General features: G+C 34.8%; 1 protein-coding gene across 8 annotated transcripts in view; it reads left to right on the top strand.

Moving 5' to 3' along the window:
* Positions 1–20,139, top strand: part of TENM3 (teneurin transmembrane protein 3) — a 586,180-nt gene that overhangs the window by 524,876 nt on the left and 41,165 nt on the right. For 5 of the 8 annotated variants that reach the window (XM_033104317.1, XM_033104313.1, XM_033104312.1 and 2 more), the window contains 5 exons: positions 516–777; positions 5,797–6,064; positions 7,374–7,517; positions 11,952–12,201; positions 12,853–12,873. In XM_033104317.1, coding sequence (XP_032960208.1) covers positions 516–777; positions 5,797–6,064; positions 7,374–7,517; positions 11,952–12,201; positions 12,853–12,873 — 945 coding nt within the window. The remainder of the gene's footprint in view (positions 1–515; positions 778–5,796; positions 6,065–7,373; positions 7,518–11,951; positions 12,202–12,852; positions 12,874–20,139) is intronic. The other 3 variants (XM_033104318.1, XM_033104316.1, XM_033104314.1) reach the window with 1 other exon arrangement.

The following is a 20,139-nucleotide window of genomic DNA, read 5'->3' as shown; positions in this document are numbered from 1 at the left end:
TAGACATTCTTGTATCACCCAGCATGTCCCTTATTGAAATGCAACAACTTTTAGACTCCAGAAATCTGTGACAATACGTGTGACAGAAACTTAGAGTCATATATTCATATAGTTCTTTAAAAGATGATTTCATTTTTCTAAAGCATAATAGTGTATGTTTTTGTAGGAGAATGTTCTTTATCTTAGAAAATTCTTGTTGAAATACTTACGAGTGACATTTTATAATATCTACAATTTAAGCTCAGATGGTTCTGGAAAAGGAGTAAATAGGCAGATAATAAATAAAACAAATTTGGGGAAATATTAATAAATTGGTAAATGTAAGTAAAGAGTATATGGGTGTTCACTGGATAATTCTTTTAATATTCCTGTACATATGAATCTATTTCATATAAAAGTTGGGGGGAAAGTTGATTTTCTTTGTAAAGCATGTTAATTTAAGGAGGTTAAATTAAATTAATTTGGAAGTTATATGGGATCCAGATAATTCACTAAGTGTATCTTGTTTTTCTTAGGTTTGACTTGGTGGCAAATGGTGGGGCTTCTCTAACTTTGGTATTTGAACGATCCCCATTCCTCACTCAGTATCATACTGTGTGGATTCCATGGAATGTCTTTTATGTGATGGATACCCTGGTGATGAAGAAAGAAGAGAATGATATTCCCAGCTGTGATCTGAGTGGATTTGTGAGGCCAAATCCTATCATTGTGTCATCACCTTTATCCACCTTTTTCAGATCTTCTCCTGAAGACAGTCCCATTATCCCTGAAACACAGGTAAAATATTTTAGCAGGCAGTACCTTCAAATAAACCATTTTCAGATCATGTGGTTTCCAACAACTCTTTAAAAAAGATTGCAAAATCTCAGTACCATTCTAAATCATTCTATAGAGTGAGATATAGAATGTGGGTTTGTGTGGGTGTTTGTGTGTGTGTGTGTGTGTGTGTGTGTGCGCGCGCGCGCGCTAGATACAGGTATTACTATAGTAGGTTATCTAGTTATTTATTAAAGATCTATTCAAAATACTTTTTCTTCAGGCTACATCTTTATATATTTATTAGTTGTAGCCAAATGGAAGAACAGCTTAAACTCAACAGCTAATAATGTCTTTGCTCATTTATTCATTCGTTGGAAAATTTTTTGGTGCCGATTTGTACCTAACCTCCTGACTGACTTTGTACAAATGTTATTGTGCATGGTCATTATTCTCAATAGCTTAAGATTTAGTTATTATTGTAAGTTAAAAATGTTTTAGAAAAGATGATTTTTGACAGAAAATGTTCTTGAATTTTCTCAAGATATTATTTTTAAAACTTAGTATCATGTCTTAAGCTCTAATAATTTGTAATTCATAAAGCTTTATTGTCCACAGGAAGAGAAAAAATCCTTATAATTTTCTTTAAAATAGCCATGCTTTCACTATTCCTTTTATCTACTGAAATATCTTGGAATCGTTTTCCTTTTATGTGTTTCCAATTAGAAGTAACTTTCAGATCTTAAAGGCAGGACATTAGGTACAATAATAATGGACTTTATTCATAAATAGCTAAGTATAAATACATGGTCTTTAAAATAGAGCAGTTCGTAGCAGCTTTGTCACATTTATCCTTCAGATATTTAACCAGGGGCTGTTATGATGGACTAAAGCAATAAACCAGTCAGATGAAGTACCTACTCTCAAGAAGCCTACCAGCTAATGGGGAGAAAGAAACATCAAATGTATGAATATGTGTCAAGTTGTGAACCAGGCTTATTTTTGAAAAATAAAGCAGGGTAAAATGGATGAAAGTGCAATTTTATAAAGTGTAGTTTGGGAAGATGTCTTGATAACATGCTATTTCAGCAGGAACTTTAAGAAAGTGAAAGACCAAACCTGAAAAACAGAAGGGCATTCCAGGCAGAGCAAAGACCAAGTTCAAATGTTCCGAGGGAAGAACATGCTTTGCTTGTTCAAGGAATGTCAGAGGCCAGCAGGTGAAGCTAGAGTGAAGTTCATGGTACATAAATCACAAATCATTGAAGACCATGGCAAGGATAAGAACTTCTTATTGAGGAATTGGAAGTCATTGGAGGTTTTAAGCAGAGCAGTAACAGTTACTGATTTCCTTCTTAGAAAGACCACTGTAGTTGCAGTGCTGAGAATTTTCTATATTGGGCAAGGACTGAAATAAGGAGACCAGTCAGGAGGCAGGCTCAGCAGTCCACAGAAGAAATGATGGTGGCCTGGACAAAGGTGCTTGGGGTCAAAGTGGTTAGAAGTGGCCGTGTAAGAGTAGAATCCAGGGAAGAGGTTGGAAGTAAAGATGTGAATTTGGGAGTCATCAGCGTTATTGATATACTTAAAGCTTAGGATGGGATACCCTAAGAAGGCAGTGTAGATAGAGATTAAAAGAGATGAGCCAAGAAGGTCTAGGATAACAAAATATGAAGAAAGCTCACAGACAAATAGGATACAAAAGAGGCACCTCATTGATTTACTGTGTAACAGTCAAGCACACTTTGAGCTGAAGCTTTAAGAAATTCATTGAAACCTTATTCAAATTACTACTTCCTCCCCAGGGTCTACCTTGAAGTAATTGTGAACTCCTTAGCCAGTCCTAAAATAGACTTAACCTAGACGTAGTGTGTCTGTCCATAGGGGGCAGATTTCGAGCAAACCAGGTCATTGAAATAGGTTTCGAATAGTCAACAGTTCCATGAATACATGAAAGTTTTTTTCCATGGCATCATATATACAGCAAACATTTAGTAAAAATTTACTGAGAGCCTATTATGTACAAGGTACTCCGCTAGGATAAAAAGAATAATACGACAGGTATCCTGCTATTCTAAATGTGATAAAGATTTGAATGAAGAACTGTGGAAGTTCAGAAGAGAGGTCAATTCTTAAAGAAGTCAAAGAAAGCATCACTGAGGAGGTCAGCCTTAAGAGGGGGAAAGGATATTCCAGACTGAAGAAAATGTGTAAGCAACAGTGTGGTAGTAAAAACAATGTTGTATAAAACTGGTGAATAATTTAAATGTAGGGTATAATATAAGGGGAAAGATTGGGGCCAGATTATGAATGGCCCTGAAATACCATACAATGGAGACCTTGAATTCTTTAGGCAATGTGGAACCAAGGAACCGATGAAGTTTTTCAGCATTTCTCAAAAACTAGCTCACGTAACAAAATGCACGATTGATAGAAGGAGACAGATCGGTGAACAGGCTAATGTTCACTGTATTTCCATCGATATCCAGCTCTCAGATAGAGAGACCCCACCAATCACAATGGCAGTGAAAATGGAGAAGGGGGATACATTAGACAGAGATCTGGAAGGTAAAATTGGCAGGATGTAGCTTCTAACTGAATGTTTAATGGGGTCAAGAACGGGACTTACGGATCACGCAGCTGGCAAAAATAGGCTTAATGATTATTTTCCCCCTCTGGCTGGATTTACTTTTCCCACTAGTGCAAAATGACATGGTCAAGTTAAATTACATAGAAGAAGCGCATGTTGTAATGAACTAAATTGCAGATATTCATTCCATAGAAGTAGGTTAATGACGACAAACATAATAGTTATTAAAAATAGGATAACAGATGATGTTTTGAAATAGACAAGCAATTCCTAGAAGGTCACAGGAAATATAGTAATGAAAGATTGCCTTACATGTAGAAAAGCTATCAAATTTTTGAGAAATTATTTTGAACATAAATTAAGAAGAAATAAAGTATATGCTTTAGGTTTCAATTCCTTATATTTTCAGGGCCATTCAGGAGTCACAGAATCTGTTTTTCAAACTAACCCATTGCTATTTCACTCCTGTGAGGAGAGAACAATGAGTTCTGTTTAGATTGTTCACCTTATACCTTCCAGTCCTACAAAAGTACTGTCAATCTTAGATGTAATGGTTTCCCTGAGCTCTAAAAAGTTTCTATATGTTCATAAACTATTTTGCTTAAGACAGTCTGTGGCCGAACTCAGCCAGTGTGTTCAGTAAAGAAAACCCCGACTGTGATAACTTGATGTATATTAAGGTAACATCGCAATGCCTTCTTAATTTATTACATGCCATCATGCCTCTCTTCATGCCAACACGGACTCACAAGCCAACATGAGAGTTTGTGGAGTCCATTCTTTTGTGCTACTTCCAACTGTTTGCTTGTTTACATTGAAACTGACAGCTACACCTGTAGGTAGTGTCAAGGGTGCTACTTAAATTAATAAAATTTGGAGATGGCCAATCTACAGCTTTCCTAACTGTTTTCCATGAGAGGAGTTGGGGGAAGGCAAACAGTACTGACCACTGAATCACTATTCTAAGATTTTCTAACATGAAAAGGCAATCGTTAGGTCTGAATACTGAATATTGACGGGGCAATATGAGGAAGCCTTTGAAAATGCCACGTAATTCTTAGTAGAGAAAGTAGCGCGTTCCTGGCACTGGTTCTTGAACAAAGATAGCCTTGCACTTCACAATATATGTAGAAGCCTATGAAGAGCTATTATTATTAACCAAACTAATAGGAGCATTAGTAAGGAGAATCTGAACTGTTTAGAAAGATTTTACTTACTATGTGAAATACATTTATCAAAATAATTAAATAATGTTTTGGCATAATACATTTTGCATATGTCAGTATAAATTTGTTGGCACTCATGAAGCCAGTCACAGTGATGGGTAAATTGTAGGGTTAAGAACATGATTTTTCAAAATTGGAAAACTAGATAATTCTTATGCATGTAATTACACTAACTTTTTACAGTCCAGTTTCAATTCAAAAAGTATATACCATGTTTCCCCGAAAATAAGACGTAACCGGATCATCAGCTCTAATGCGCCTTTTGGAGTAAAAATTAATATAAGACTCGGTATTATATTATATTTTATTTTATATCACATTACATTACATTATATTATATTATATTATATTATATTATATTGTATTGTATTATATTATATTATAAAGACCTGGTATTATATTATGTTAAAATAAGACCAGGTCTTGTATTAATTTTTGCTCCAAAAGACGCATTAGAGCTGATGGTCCGGCTAGGTTTTATTTTCGGGGAAATAAGGTATTATTTATTAATTATAATAAGGAGTGTCTCCTGTGTGCATTCAGTAACACTTTAGTTGTTCACAGGGGAAACTTTTATGCTGCTTTAACATATGTGTGCATTTACCATCATATCAAAAATCGGTTGTGAGTCCTACCTCAATGTTTAACTAATTGTAAGAATGTGCTATTACTATATTACCTTTAAACATGGATATGGAATTTGCTATAATTTAACCCAAATAAATTGGTCTCTTACTTATTATTCCTGTCTTTATAGACTGTGACTAGTCAGCTGATGAGGCCACTAACTGAACCAGCTGGCACAGGCCAGATCTTTGGCCTAAGACCACATCCTTCTTCTGAACCAACCATCTTACAAATGTCTGCTCCCATTCTCCAGGGCAACAGGGGTGAAAGATGGGTTAGGAGAACCCATTGTGACTATAAACTAACAAGTTAGTGCATGTTAGCCTGGTGGAGCAGTTATAGTGTCTCTTGGATAAGGAGTAGCACCTGAGGTACAATTAACTCAGAATAAATGACAAGAAGCTTTTTAGGAGGAGAAAAATTGGGCTGGCAGCAGAGGTGTTTTTAATTATTGAATAAGATAACAGCTCAAATGCACATTTGTGAATAGTGACTCTTTGGTGTCATGTTAGTTGTTCTACTCGGTACTTTTAAATACATTTTATCTCACAGTTGTACATGATCACAGTTTGGAGCTTCTGTTTTATTCAAACCTAGGTCCTCCATGAAGAAACCACAATTCCAGGAACAGATTTGAAACTTTCCTACTTGAGTTCCAGAGCGGCCGGATATAAGTCAGTTCTCAAGATCACCATGACCCAGTCCGTTATACCATTTAATTTGATGAAGGTTCATCTTATGGTAGCTGTAGTAGGAAGACTCTTTCAAAAGTGGTTTCCTGCCTCACCTAACTTGGCCTATACTTTTATATGGGATAAAACAGACGCATATAATCAGAAGGTCTATGGCCTATCTGAAGCTGTTGGTAAGTTCCATATAAATATATTCTACATCAAAAAAAAGTATCTTGAAGTGAGAACTAACATGAAAATAATTGTAACCCAAGGAAAACAATGGATGAACAGATAGAAAGGCAGTAAGGTTGCCATAGGGAGGTTCCAAGGTGGTTGATTTAGATCTACCGTAGGAAAAAGGAATGTATTCCACATTAGGAGAAAGTGTCCATTTTTCTGGCTGAAATTATATCTTAGAAGAATGTTCTGACTGAGATTTCAGGTTGTCGTTTTATTTTGTCATGTTGTTGTTTCCTTTATTGTGTCTCTTCCTTTTCTCATTTGTTTTTCTTTATAACTATCTCACTAGCTTCCCTTATCTTTTTTATGTTTTCTGTATCGAACAACTAGTATAGCTTCAATTCATAATGATATTGAGTAGGATATCAAACAACATTTGGGCCTAAAAATTATTTTGGCTCTTTTGATTAGAAGGACCAATCAATTCAGTGAAAGAATATTCTTAAAATATCAGTCTAACTAGTTTCACTAAATGGAGAGTGTAAGCAAAGTTTAACATGTTGAGATATATATAATATAGCTTCAAGCTCAGGCTCAGAACGTCAAAAACTAAAGGATAACATGTTTTGTTTCGTTGGATTTTACCTAAGATATTTTATTCTAAAATTAATATATAATTTGGACTTGAATAAATTCGAATCAATCTAAAAATTGCCACTTATTCCTTCACTTTGTTCTAAATTTTAAAACCCATGTTTCACTGTGAACTCTGAGGTTTTTCATTTGTGATTCATTTATATTAATTTACTGTTAATTTTATTGTTCATTCCTGATAATAACATGTAAATATAATGTCATTATCTATCTTTTTTGCTCTATTGAACCTTACTTACTGTAAACATTTTCCATAATTTAATACTCTTGGAAACTAAACAGCTCTAATTTTTCAGATAGCAAATATTATTTTTAGTTGTAATCTGCCCAGCATTTGGGGCTGACTTATCTGATCTAACTACTTAACCAAGTGCCCAATCTGAATTTCATGTTGTGCTGTGAATCCCTTGTAAAGACTAGCATGGGAAAAACGATACTAGTTTTCCATTAAATCAGTACAAAAATAATATTTGGAAATCAATTTTTTAGAAAAACGTCTTTTGTGTGATTAAATCTCCTCATGTTAAAAAAAAAACTGCTCATAAATAAGATGAAATATAGTCTCAGAACACAATTGTGAAAAAAAGAAGTTGTACTAAAATAATAAAACAAATTGTATTTCTGCCTGTAGTTGACAAGATGAACTATGATTTGTTTTGATTCCAGTATCAGTTGGGTATGAATATGAATCATGTTTGGATCTGACTCTGTGGGAAAAGAGAACGGCCATTTTGCAAGGCTATGAATTAGATGCTTCCAACATGGGTGGTTGGACATTAGATAAGCATCATGTTTTGGATGTTCAGAATGGTAAGTAAGATCTTGTTCACAGATAGTTAATATTGCTCACGTTCAAACTGACTAGATTGCAGTAACATTTTATTTCAGATATGCTGTGGGATTAGAATTAGTAAAAAATAAAGATAAACAGTTGACCCTTGAACAACGTGGGGGTTGGGGTGCCAACCCCCTGAACAGTTGAAAATTTGTGTATAGTCAAAACTTTTGACTCTGCAAAAGCTTAACTAATAGTCTACTGTTGACCAGACCCTTACCAATAACATAAATAGTCGATTAACACATATTTTGTATGTTTTATGTATTATGCACTGTACTCTTACAATAAGGTAAAGAAAAAAAATGTTATTAAGAAAATCATAAGGAAGAAAAAATACATTTATAGTACTGTACGTATTTATTGAAAACAATCCACATGTAAGTGGACCCGTGCAATTCAAACCTGTGTTCAAGGGTCAACTGTATTTTTAAAGTCTACAAAAACCTGAAGTGAGGACTACATAATACTCTTTTCACTAGTTTTTAAATGTTCATATGTTCACCACCAAAGTAGTTTTCCCATTAAAATGTGACTGACTTTGGTGCTGTATTGAAAAAAACTCTCTGTGGGTATCTTCACCACAGTTTCACTTAAGGCATGTCTAATTCTATAATCAGGAAGTCAATGAATTGATCCAAAGTGTTTTCAGAAGGTTTACCAAAAATGGAGGGAGGGTTGTTTTCTTTTTTTAAAAGAAAAAATAAAAGCCTCTGTGACTTCACCAAAATATTTCTACTAGATCTTTATCCTTATGTAATTAGTCTGAGTATCTAAAATTTTTTTCTGTTCTTCTTAGACTGTATTTAAGAAAAAACTTTCCTCCTACTCAAAGTGGGTTACTTATATACTGTTTTTTGACTTTGCAAACATTAGGAAAAAAATAAATGAATAATCTGAGGGAAAAAAGCAAAAATCCAGAGTGTAACTTGTAGTAAACTTTATAAGTGAATATGCACTGAAAAAACATATTTCAGCTATCACAAACCCAAAGAAATCAATCACTTGGAAAATTTGGCCAGATAAATTTCATAAATAATATTATTTATTTTAAATAAATGCTGTTGTCTTTACATTTGCCCACATGCTGGCTATATCTCAGATAATTTGTAAGTACTTTGCTAGAAAGGCAGAACCTCAAGGTAACTTATTCTAGCCTCCTATCCCAAAGCGTGTCATGCTACTGTGTTTCCCTGAAAATAAGACCGGGTCTTATATTAATTTTTGCTCCAAAAGACACACTAGGGCTTATGTTCAGGGGATGTCATCCTGAAAAATCATGCTAGGGCTTATTTTCTGGTTACGTCTTATTTTCAGGGAAATACGGTAGTAACTCTATTCTCCCTTCACAAATAGCCAGAGAAGGAGATTTCATAGTCTCGAAGAACTAATTTAGCTTTTGACTTCCTAGAGGTTTTTGGATGGTTCAGAATGTTGAATTGAGCATGCAATAGAACTAAATGTTCTAACTAAATTAATGGGCACTTTTTTTCAGATTAGTGTTGCTTTGGTATTCGTTCTTTTAAAAAAAATTATATATATATATATATATATAGTTTGAGTTAGAAAGGATTTTAAATTTCCAATTATGCTAAATTTAAAGCAGTTTCCCAGCCAGTGTTTGTAAACGCTCTTGGTACCTTACTTACCTCCAGAAGAAAATAGTACTGAGCAAATCAATAGCAAGAAAATAAAACAGAAAATCCCTTCTCACCTTTCCTATTTTGTGACAGCACTGAGCTCTACTCTCTTTCCCATTGGGTCCTCATCAGGACATCAGGTTTTAATTCAGGTGGCACTCCAGAAGGTTAGGAGCAGAGCAATAACTAATGCCCCATGCAGCACACACTTTGGAAAAGTGGGTCTCTCAACCATGGAGGATGCGCAGTGTTATCTCTCATCATCGCAGTGTCTGAGCAGTGGTAACTTTAGTCTGTTATGTTGGTAACACAAAGCTTAATCATGGTCTTTCAAAATGCAAAGCCATGTGCCAACCATGCTGGTAGCTGTTCTTGATTAAATTATTTAAAATTGTATTTCGCGCAGTTTGACATATTGCTATAGTCCTTCAGAAGTGCTTTACAAACAAAACTGGGGGAAATCTCTCTAGATATATTTTAGTTATTATGAGTCTATAGGGTAAAGTTCATAACCAGTTAGCCGCAGGACTGTATCCAAAAGACTATGAACCAGTAGGTATAAGCAAAGAGCTCTGGGAAAGCCCGTACCTGTGTAATTCAACAGTTTTGATACCCAACACTCAGTATAGTGTTCAGGTGGATTAAGAAACTTGCAGATATTCTATGTATGTATATATAATAAACACACACACACACGCACACTATGCCAGAATAATATATAGTTAGCGTTTATTAAAATATCAGGTCAGATGTGAAAACTGGACTACACAAAATTCTGTTCTCCAAAACAATGTCATAAATTAAAAAGTGTTATTTTTTAAATGTGAAGTAACCTATCCGTGTAATGAACTGATTGTGATTTCAAATTTTATCCAAGAACAGTTTGACTAGTAGTGACTTTTCAAAGTGACATGTGTCTAATTGAATAAACAAAGTGATTTGTAATCATGACAAGGTGGATGAGCTATGAAAATATATTAAGGAAGAAGAGAAGGCAAAAATGTAGACAGTGACAGCTATTTGTGCAGGCACCCTGGAACATGGAAATAAATATTCTAATGTTCATCTTTCTATCCTGTCATAATAGAGGAGAATCATGAGAGACCAATTGTTCAAAGTCATAACTGAATAAATCAGGCGCAGGAGAGCATAGGCTGGCTTGTAGGATTCTTCTGATGAAAATTACAGAATTGGCTCTTGGAGAAAATTATACTTCAGTAATTGTCAAATAACATAATCCCAGAAAGAAGGACCTTAGCTGTCATCCATATATTCTTTGAATATTTAAAGCAGTATTTCTGTTGTTATGCATTCCATCTGTTGTTATGACCCAGCCTTTGTTAGATTATTTTTTCTTAAATTTGAATAAACCTGCTTAATTTTTCCTGCTTTCCTTATGTAAATTTGGTGTGATTGTTATATCACCCAAATGCAAAGCATTAAAAAAGTAATCCTAGAATCCACCTAAAATAGCTGAGCTATAAGGGGAACAGAATTATTTTGATCTCTTCTTCACCTTAAAATTATCCTTAAGTGCGAGGAAAAAATTTTTTCTCAAGTTTCTTGTTTTCATGGGATTGATTCTTTTAACAGTATACCTGCTAAAAAGGTATAAGAATTGCCTTGGAGAACTGCTTTGAAATGTAGAACATCCAATAAGTATAATATGTGCAGCTCTATAAAGTCAAAGCAACAGGTGGTATATATAGATAACACATTGAGAAGGGTCGTGACACATGCATGGAACAATGACAGCTCATCATCCAGTGTACATCAGACCAAAATGGAATCATTGATCTATATATAATTATGGTAAATGAATAAAATTAGAATCTCAATTCAACTCTAGTTGCTAACTATGAAAATATTTACTATTCATTTGGAATTTTTTCTCAGATTTTCATAGTAGGCCATAATGGAACAGATTGGCATTTTGTCTTCTTTAAAATTATTGGCACTTTCATGCCATGAAGGAGAATTCACTTTAAATAAAAAATTTCCCTTCCACAACAGTTTTGTTATGTTTAAAATTTTGAATAAGTACAGATATATGCCTTCTTATATCAGACAAGAGTCTAAGCAAGAATATTCTTTGACAGTATTGCAGTATATTGGAGGTTTGATGTGTAATTTCTAACTTTGTTTTCCGTAAAGCATTTTTAAAACCCAATGATAATGTCATAAGGAAGAAATTCATATTATGGTGCACATTTTCATTAATTGGATTAATGTGTAATATTTTCAATATCATTTAACAATTAGGCAAACTTGTTATTCCCTAAAGAACATTATGTAGAGCACTGGTCTCAAACTTGGTTGCACATTAGGACCATCTAGAGAGTCTTCTAAAATCTCAGTGCCAAGACTGAACCCCAGACCAATTAAATCAGAATCTCTTGGGGTGAGATCCAAGCATCAGTATTTTTCATAGTTCCCCAGTCAGTTCCAATGTATAGCCAAGTTTGAGAATCACTGATGTTGAGAATTTGGGTTTTTCATTTTTCTTATTAATGCTTTGTTTCTTTCACCAGACATTCTTTAAATTCATAACAGACAGCATTTATGTATATATCTCCTATATATTGCCTATGTATTTTGCCATGTAATATTTTATACTAGGTAATTGGAGTTCTTTCCAGTAGAGCTTTAAATAAGTTTCTCCAGTCCAAATCTAAGTGGCACTAGACTGTAGTTAGATCTATAGTGAACCTGTTTGTTTTTTATCTTTACTCTTTTTATTGTAAGAAAAATGCATTTTATTTCTTCTAGGTATACTGTACAAGGGAAACGGGGAAAACCAGTTTATCTCCCAACAGCCTCCCGTTGTCAGTAGCATCATGGGCAATGGACGAAGGCGTAGCATCTCATGCCCAAGTTGCAATGGTCAAGCAGATGGAAATAAACTATTGGCCCCGGTGGCATTAGCTTGTGGGATTGATGGCAGTCTATATGTAGGGGATTTCAACTATGTGCGCCGGATATTCCCCTCCGGAAATGTAACAAGTGTTTTAGAACTAAGGTATGTCTTTCCTTAATTTGGGATTTTAATCAAATCTAAACCTTCCTTTACAAAAAAAGAAAAAGTTAAATCTAATGTGCTAACTTATTTATTTAAACATACCTTCCCAATGTTTAAAATTCTCCCTAGAAAGACAATAGATTCTTGGTTAAAGTTAGGAAAAACATGACACGTATATGTTGTGACATAAATGTATAGAAGAGTATAAAGTCACCTAATATATAAAGTGTCTCATTGATTCAAGTGCATTTTTCTGTGGTCCAATCGGATAGAACTATGATTTTTAAATCCCTTTAATTGTCATTAGAATAACCTTTTGATATATATCATTACTTTTTTATTTCACAGTGGTTGAAATTAAGGCATAAAATATTTTCTTACGGTTATTTTCATAATTAGTTGTAATGCCAGTAGTTCAAGTAACAAATAGTTGTCGTTACTTTGTTCATTTAAGTGTGATTATCAAAATCATTCTGTCCTGTGAGTTATTTGATAAGCCTTGGCCTACAAAATTTATTTCCAGTGTTATTTCTGCTTAAGTTGGCAATTTTCCATGCAAAGAATTAAAATCTCAGTATTCAGCTCATTATATCTTGGAAACCTTTTCTAACTGTGCTCTTTTTTTCACCTTTTTTATCTGCTTCCACCAAGAAATAAAGATTTTAGACATAGGTAAGCATGCTTAACCAAGCATCTTGGTTATTGTATATTTTCAAATGTCTTCTTACATTTCGGTGTGACTGTCTGACATCATCATGAGAGAGGAAACTCAGTATCACAGAACATCTAAGGAATTGAAAAGTGATTAAATGAACTATTATTATTCAATATGTTGCAAATTATATTATGAATATAATTTGAAAAATATTTTCAAGTGGATTAATTAAATAGATTTTGCTACCAAAAATTATTACAATAATGAACATATCTGTATAACAAAAGACATTCCTAAACTTCAGTTACTGACTGACATAATCTAAGCTACAATGAACAGACAAAATTTGAAACACATTAGGAAAGTTTGAGGAGAGTTTAGTTTGACCAATAGCCAAAGCAGATCCTGGTTTATTGGGCCCAAAGCTTATTTAATTTGGGGGACTCTGTTTAAGACAAAGAATTTAAAAATATTTTACTTTGGCAAGTTTTGAAAGACATAAGATCATGTGAACGTGTTGCCAAGGGCCCTCACTAAGCTTGGAAGGATCCCAGACAAGTGAAGGTCCCTAAAGCTTTAGGTTTATTGACTTCCTGGCAAATTGATCATTGCTGTAGTTTATATTTTCCTAAATTAAAAAAGTAACTAGATTTGAGTTTGAAGTAGTAATGTTTTCATTAACATCATTGTGGAGGAAAAGGCTTTCTTCAAAGCCAGGATGAATACAGTTGAAGCAAATATAGAAGCTCAAAAGTTTCTCATATTCTGTTCACAGTGTACACTTAGTTGGAGAAGGTACGGTAACAGCTTGTGTATGGACACATTTGACTGAAAACTGTACTCAGGACAGCAGAAAAGGGGGAAAAACTATGTTTTAAAATAAAGTTAGCAAAAAGCATGATATAGTGGACATGCTAGATCCGGTTTGGCCATTAAAATATCTAATGAAAGGATACCAGATGGGAAGACTCACAGTAGTTTCTGTGAGATCCTTGAGATGAATCAATCAACATCACCCATTTAAACTATTGTGTAGAGATTAACAACTAGGAAATAAAATCCAACATCCTACTGGAAAATGTGTAGCTGTTGCATGTCAGTATTACCAGGCATGGTCCCATGACCTTTTCTTGAGATCCCCTATTCATCTTGTACTGTCAGCTAATAGCTCAGTCACATGCAAAGATTGACACTAAATTTCTCCAGACTACTGGGAAAAAAAGCATGCAAAACTCTGATATTAGAAATCACAAGACAAACAAAGAAACAAAAACTCATAGACACAGACAATAGTTTACTGGTTACCAGAGGATCAGGAGGGAGGAAGGTGGTAGATGAGGGTAAACAGGATCAAATATATGGTGATGGAAGAAGAACTGATTCTGGGTGGTGAATTACACCCAGATGATGTAGTACAGAATTGTACACTTGAAACCTATATAATTTTCCTAACTAATGTCACCCCAATAAATTTAATTTAAAAAATAAATAAAGATAAATTCTAAAAATTAAAAGAAATCACAGCAGAATGTCATAATTTTTCTGGCCTGGTCTTCTTGGTAACTGTGGAGAAAAGAGGAAAGACAAGCAGGCGTGTGCACCAACTAAATGTGAAAATGCTGGAGGCAATACAGAAAAAAAACTACCAAAACAGCTACCTTTTAACAAGCTGGCCTATTCCATGCCAGGCACAGTGCCAGATATTTTATACACGTTATTGCAGATCCACACAACAGTCCTCAGGGTTGCACACGAGAAAATTAAGGCTCAAGGAGGTTATATATCTTCCCCAAGATACAGAACTAAGAAATGCGGAGCAGAGATTTGAAGCACTCTAAAAAGTGTGTTCTTTCCACTACACCTCAGTCAGCCAGTTTTTATGTGTCCAAATGGCTAGGTTTCTATGGGGTTATTCCCTGGGTGTTCCAAAAGCTAGATGTATTGCATAATCATTTGACAAATTACTTAGAGCTATAATCTGTATCTGGGGAAAAAATCTGTGGGGTTACAGCTACGTTATTATTAACACCATAATATGAACTCATTATGCACTAACTCATGGTGTTTGGTGGTGATACTCATTATAATCCCTCTCTCGTGATCCTTCCTAACCTTTCTCCTCTGTACGTTACCCTGGCTAAATTTGGGCTCCTGCATTTCCTTTATGTTCCATGCATGTAAAATACACTGTTTGGGTTTTATATTGATATTCATCTTCATTAAATCAATGTTATCTGGTCATGTGTTAGCCCCTTGACAAATAGGAGAAGATAATGTCCATACTCTCAGAACTCACACTCTAGTAGGGGGGAAAAGACATATTGTAACAAACTAAATAACGTCAGCAGTCTCATTCTTTAATCATACCCACAGTTTATGCTGTGGGAGTAATTCTGTGGAGGAAGAGATTACTGGGAGATGGGAGAGTGGTAAGCAAAGTAACCTAGAGGTGTTGATATTTGACCTAAGTCTAAAAATGAAGTCTGCTTAAACAGAACAAGAAGAAAGGAGGGCAGGGCTGAAGCAAGAATGGAGAGCAAGTAAAGTTACTGGGCTCTGCAGGCATGTTCTGAGAGGATTCAGATCCACCTAAATCTGAGCAGGTGACTCACGTTGGTAATAATAAGAGATACAGGTAGAAAGGCAGGTTAGGGTCAGATTGCTGAAGGCCCAGAGCGCTCCACGGAATTATTACTCTTTTATCCTAAAGGATAACAGAGACAGAGGGAACGATTTCCTGATCTCGAACAAGATAGCAGCATACACAAAGTGGCCTTCTAGGAAGATTAATCTGATTATCAATGTTCACGATGACGTATAAAGATCAGTTAGAAAGCTGTGTGTGAAACCATGAGATGCGAGGTACCTAAAATAATATGGCTAGCAGAAGGAAATCAACCAATAAAATAAAGTCAGGAAATGGATACACTGTATATGGGTGATAAAGAACAGGAAGATGTAGAAAATATCCAAGGTTTTTGAGCCCTAGTCATCAAACAGGTAACAAAATCATTGACAGAAATAGGGATTCCGTTTGCCTAATAACTAATTAATCAAAATTGACTTGACAAAACCAAGATATTTGAGCTTATTGGAGCTTCTTCATTTAGCTTAAAAAATTAACATTCTTTTCAGATGCTTTTTTCTATTTACCTACCTATATCATCTTTCTTTTATAGGCTGATGGGATCCTACCTAGCTTTCTCCTTATCCCCAATTTCCTGCCTAGCATAAAAGTAATGAGAGGCTTAGGAAAAGGTGATAGGAAGAAAAAGAAATTGAAAAATATGTCTACATCTATAAAAATGAACCCTGTAGTCAGTTGTTTATGATTAAGTAAAATATAAAAATGTATACTTCTTGGTCCTCTTACTATGTTTCATATACTATCAACAGTCTCATTCATTGGACTAATGGGGGAAATAATTAATAAAAATACTGAATAACGAAATAAATATGAAAGCACATAGTCTTATTGTTTTAAAATTCAGAGTATTGTGTCATACCAAAGTTACTAAGTACTGCCAGGATATTATATCAAGTAAAAGTCCCTCACTATACTTTAACAAATAGATATAAATACTATTTAGCACATGAAACTTTTTAGATCAGTGGAAGGTTCTGAAATGTTTAAAAAATAAGTTTCTCTTAGATATACTAAATATTTCTCCCTGTGATACTTATAGGATTAGTTGGCTAACTAATGTTAGGTAGTCAATTTTAGTTCATCTCTGTTCCAATTCTTAAAAATTCCAAAATAAAGGAACTTAATTAATACCAGCCACAGGGCATTTAAACATGTAGGACTGAAAATCAACTTTGTGAATTTTATATTATCAACAAAAAGATCAAAGGAAGTGCCAGTCACAGGTCTGTGAATTTGAATCAATTAAAGTTTAGATACAAAATCATAAGAACTTGATTCAGCACTTCTTACTGACTTAATATTTAAAAAATCAAGCGGGCACAGAAATATCACATCCAAAAGCCCCGCTGCAATAATCTAAACAGTCTTTATTCGGTAGCCAGACGATAGTTTACTTTTATATCTAAATATAATTTATGCTTCTTCAAATCCTCTGTGTTCTCAAGGCTATGAAACAATTTCCAATTAAAAAGATAAAAGTACTAATAATATCTATTGTATAGCTTGCTCTTTGCTAATATTTCTCTAGTCTAAGAAGGTTGACAAAACAAATGATCAAATCCAGTCTGTATTTACCACTGGATCTGCGTCTAATTAAATAAGACCGTAGAGAAGATGGCTTGATAATTGTGATAATCTAAGCAGTGCGGGATGAGTTAAGAATCAAGGTGCAATATACCAAAGCGTCTATACTGGATGTCAGTTTCTTTGATTTTGCTGCTCTTAGTCAAAATCTTAATGTTATTTTAAAATTCTCTGAAATGAAAATCTCAATCAATCACACAGATTCCCCCAAATCCTGCCTTTTGTAAGTGCCTGCGCTCCAGCTGCCAGCAGACTGTTTTCAGGCATTGTAGCCTCACATTTTCACACGAGATAAATTACTGATCACCACCCATTTGTACCAACACACCAGCCTCTCTAGGGCTTTGGCTTTTCAAGCAGGTGGAGAGCAGGAACTAACTCACCCTATCAGAAACCTCTGTGCTTAAATTAGGTGTCCTTGAGTCCCGGGCCCCTCACAGATAAGCTCAGAGCTTCTCTGCCACCAGTCTGTCAACGAAAAATTTCCCAGCTCACATTTTGTTTTGTTTTTAATACGTCAGTACTGATCCATAGTCTCCATTTCAGAGGGGCTTGGCTCTGAGAAGCAGCTCTCTTTTGCCGTGCTAGGCTGCACTGCAGGGAAATTATTCGGTTCATTTCTTACCCTTCTGTGGGGAATATTTCCAGAGACAAGGTCTCTACTCCAGGGTCACATGCTCCTCCATGTTTGTTCTTCTGGGCAATAGAGTTGTTTGCAAAATTAGAGCTTTCATTGGAGGACATTTTTAAAAACATTGACATATGTTGCTTGATTTAGAAATGTCTGTGTCTTCAAAGAAGGAAATGCTTCAGGACAGGAAAGAGCAAACAGAAACACCACCACCTTGGAGATTTCTCTTTTTACTATCCCACTGGCGTAAAACTGATGCCAAGAAAGGCAGAGCTTATGATTTCAATATCTGTCCATGATTTTGTGCTCCAAGAAAAAATGTCCTGTAGCTAAAGAGTGTGCCACTTCTACTCAAGCAGCCACCTCAAAAGTCTGTTGTTGTTGTTGTTGTTGTTGTTTTCTCAAAATGGGAGATGTCAAGAAAGTATGCATTATTCATTTACCTTTATCATCACTACAAATAATTCAGAGTGGATATTTCAAAAAGTGTCTACCGTATTTTTGTATTTTCTGCTAAAACAGCAGGACTAAGGAAACAAATTTGAATGCATCCAAGTTTAGATCATTATTTTTTGTATTAAGATTTTCAGAAGGCAAGTAATATTTTAGTTAGTTAACAATGATTATTTCACTCCTACATTGGCAAAAGATATATTGCAATGTAAGAGTAGATAGGACAAAAGCAAATATTAAGGCTAGCTAATGCTTAGGAGTATATGTAATGTGTTAGGCACTGCTCTAAGGATTTCTCAGCTATCAGTTCATGCCATGCGCTCAGCAGCCTATGAAATATGTATTATTATTATTATTATCACCTTTGCCAATAAGGAATCTGAGGCAAAGATAAGTTAATAACTTGCCCAAGGTCACCCAGTTAGTAATGAACTTAGGGTGCATACTCAGGCAATCTGGTCCAGAGGTCAGGCTCATAGATACACTGACAAGAACTAAATGTGTGTGTATGTGTGTTCATAACAAACTGTACAACTATTCATAATTGGTATATAATTAGGGAGATAAGAAAGACTACAGAACTCTCTCCAATGTCATGTCTTTCAAAATAGATTCAGCTTGATTGGGCTGCAGTTCTGTCACTAGCTATACATACCTGAAAGCCCAGTTCTGCCAATATCAGACTGTTTCTAGGGGGAGAAAAATCTCTCTAAAATTGCTCTGAATGTTTATATTGATGTATAACTTTTCACTTCATTACAGAGTAATAAACTACCACATCAAGGAGCACAATGTGTCTTGCTGCATTTAAAATGCCAGGCATCAACTTAGAAAACATAATATAATAACACTTAGCATGGCAAGTTGATCATGTGGTATAACCCAGAAGTTCGGAAATGTGTTTTTTTCCCAAATGACTTGCATCTCTTTATGAGTTTCTTCTTTCACTTTTCACCCTTTCAACCTTTTGCACATATTTACACACTCAAGACCTCTCACTCTGATCTGTCTCTTGTCACTAAAAGATGTTAAAGACTGGAAGGGAGACTTCAAAACTGCAGGTGTTCAGGCTCTTGTGAGTCTCAGCGCTTCCCTGGGCACCACTATCCAGCCATAGTGCTTTCCAGATCTCTACCAGGTCTCTACGGACTCTGTGGGTGGTCTGCCATGGCTCTCTACCCATGGGAGAAACACTTGTGGAAACTAGAACCTGTTATTTTAACAATAGAATCTTACAGGAGTAATAAAGGACATATATTCCCCCACTTAAAAGGAAGAGCATTCAACAGTGAGAATGCTTCATTAGAACCTAACCAGTAATAAGAAAACTACTACACCATAATTTAGATTAAGTATCTTCACATAGTTAGATTTATACTACATATTTTAGATATTCACATATAAAATAAGTGGAAACAAGCAGGTGAGAGAGAGAGAAAAAAAATATGAATGAATCAGTAAAACTGGGTTTGTCACCAGAAGATAGGTGAAACCTGGCAAATTCCTGTCTGTTGACATCTTTATTGCAACAGCCAATCATTTAAATTCTTTTTAGAACTGTTTTCTCAGAAGGCAATACTTGTACATGGTACAAAATTACATTAATTCTAAGACTATAGTGTGAGGTGATTGTAAGGATATTAACTGTTTAATTCCAACTGCATGTCATAATTTGTCCATTCCTTGATAATGTTGGCCTTACCATTTTTTTTTTACGGGTAATGGAACATAAAATATTATATATTTGCACTAGTTTATACAACTGAGGCACTGTGTTTTACGAACAAATGTCTGTATCTCACCAAATTCATAGACAGGTTTTAGAGCAACTCAATGTACAAACTTTAAAAATAAAGCTGATGTAAAGACAAATACCACATGATCTCACCTATATGTGGAATCTAAAGAACAGAATAAACAAACAAAACAGAAATGACTCAGAGATATAGAGGGGAAAAAAACTGAGGG

The sequence above is a fragment of the Rhinolophus ferrumequinum genome, chromosome 4 (genome assembly GCF_004115265.2).
Source record: "Rhinolophus ferrumequinum isolate MPI-CBG mRhiFer1 chromosome 4, mRhiFer1_v1.p, whole genome shotgun sequence".
NCBI lineage: Eukaryota > Metazoa > Chordata > Mammalia > Chiroptera > Rhinolophidae > Rhinolophus > Rhinolophus ferrumequinum.
This window is presented reverse-complemented; position numbering and strand designations above follow the sequence as displayed.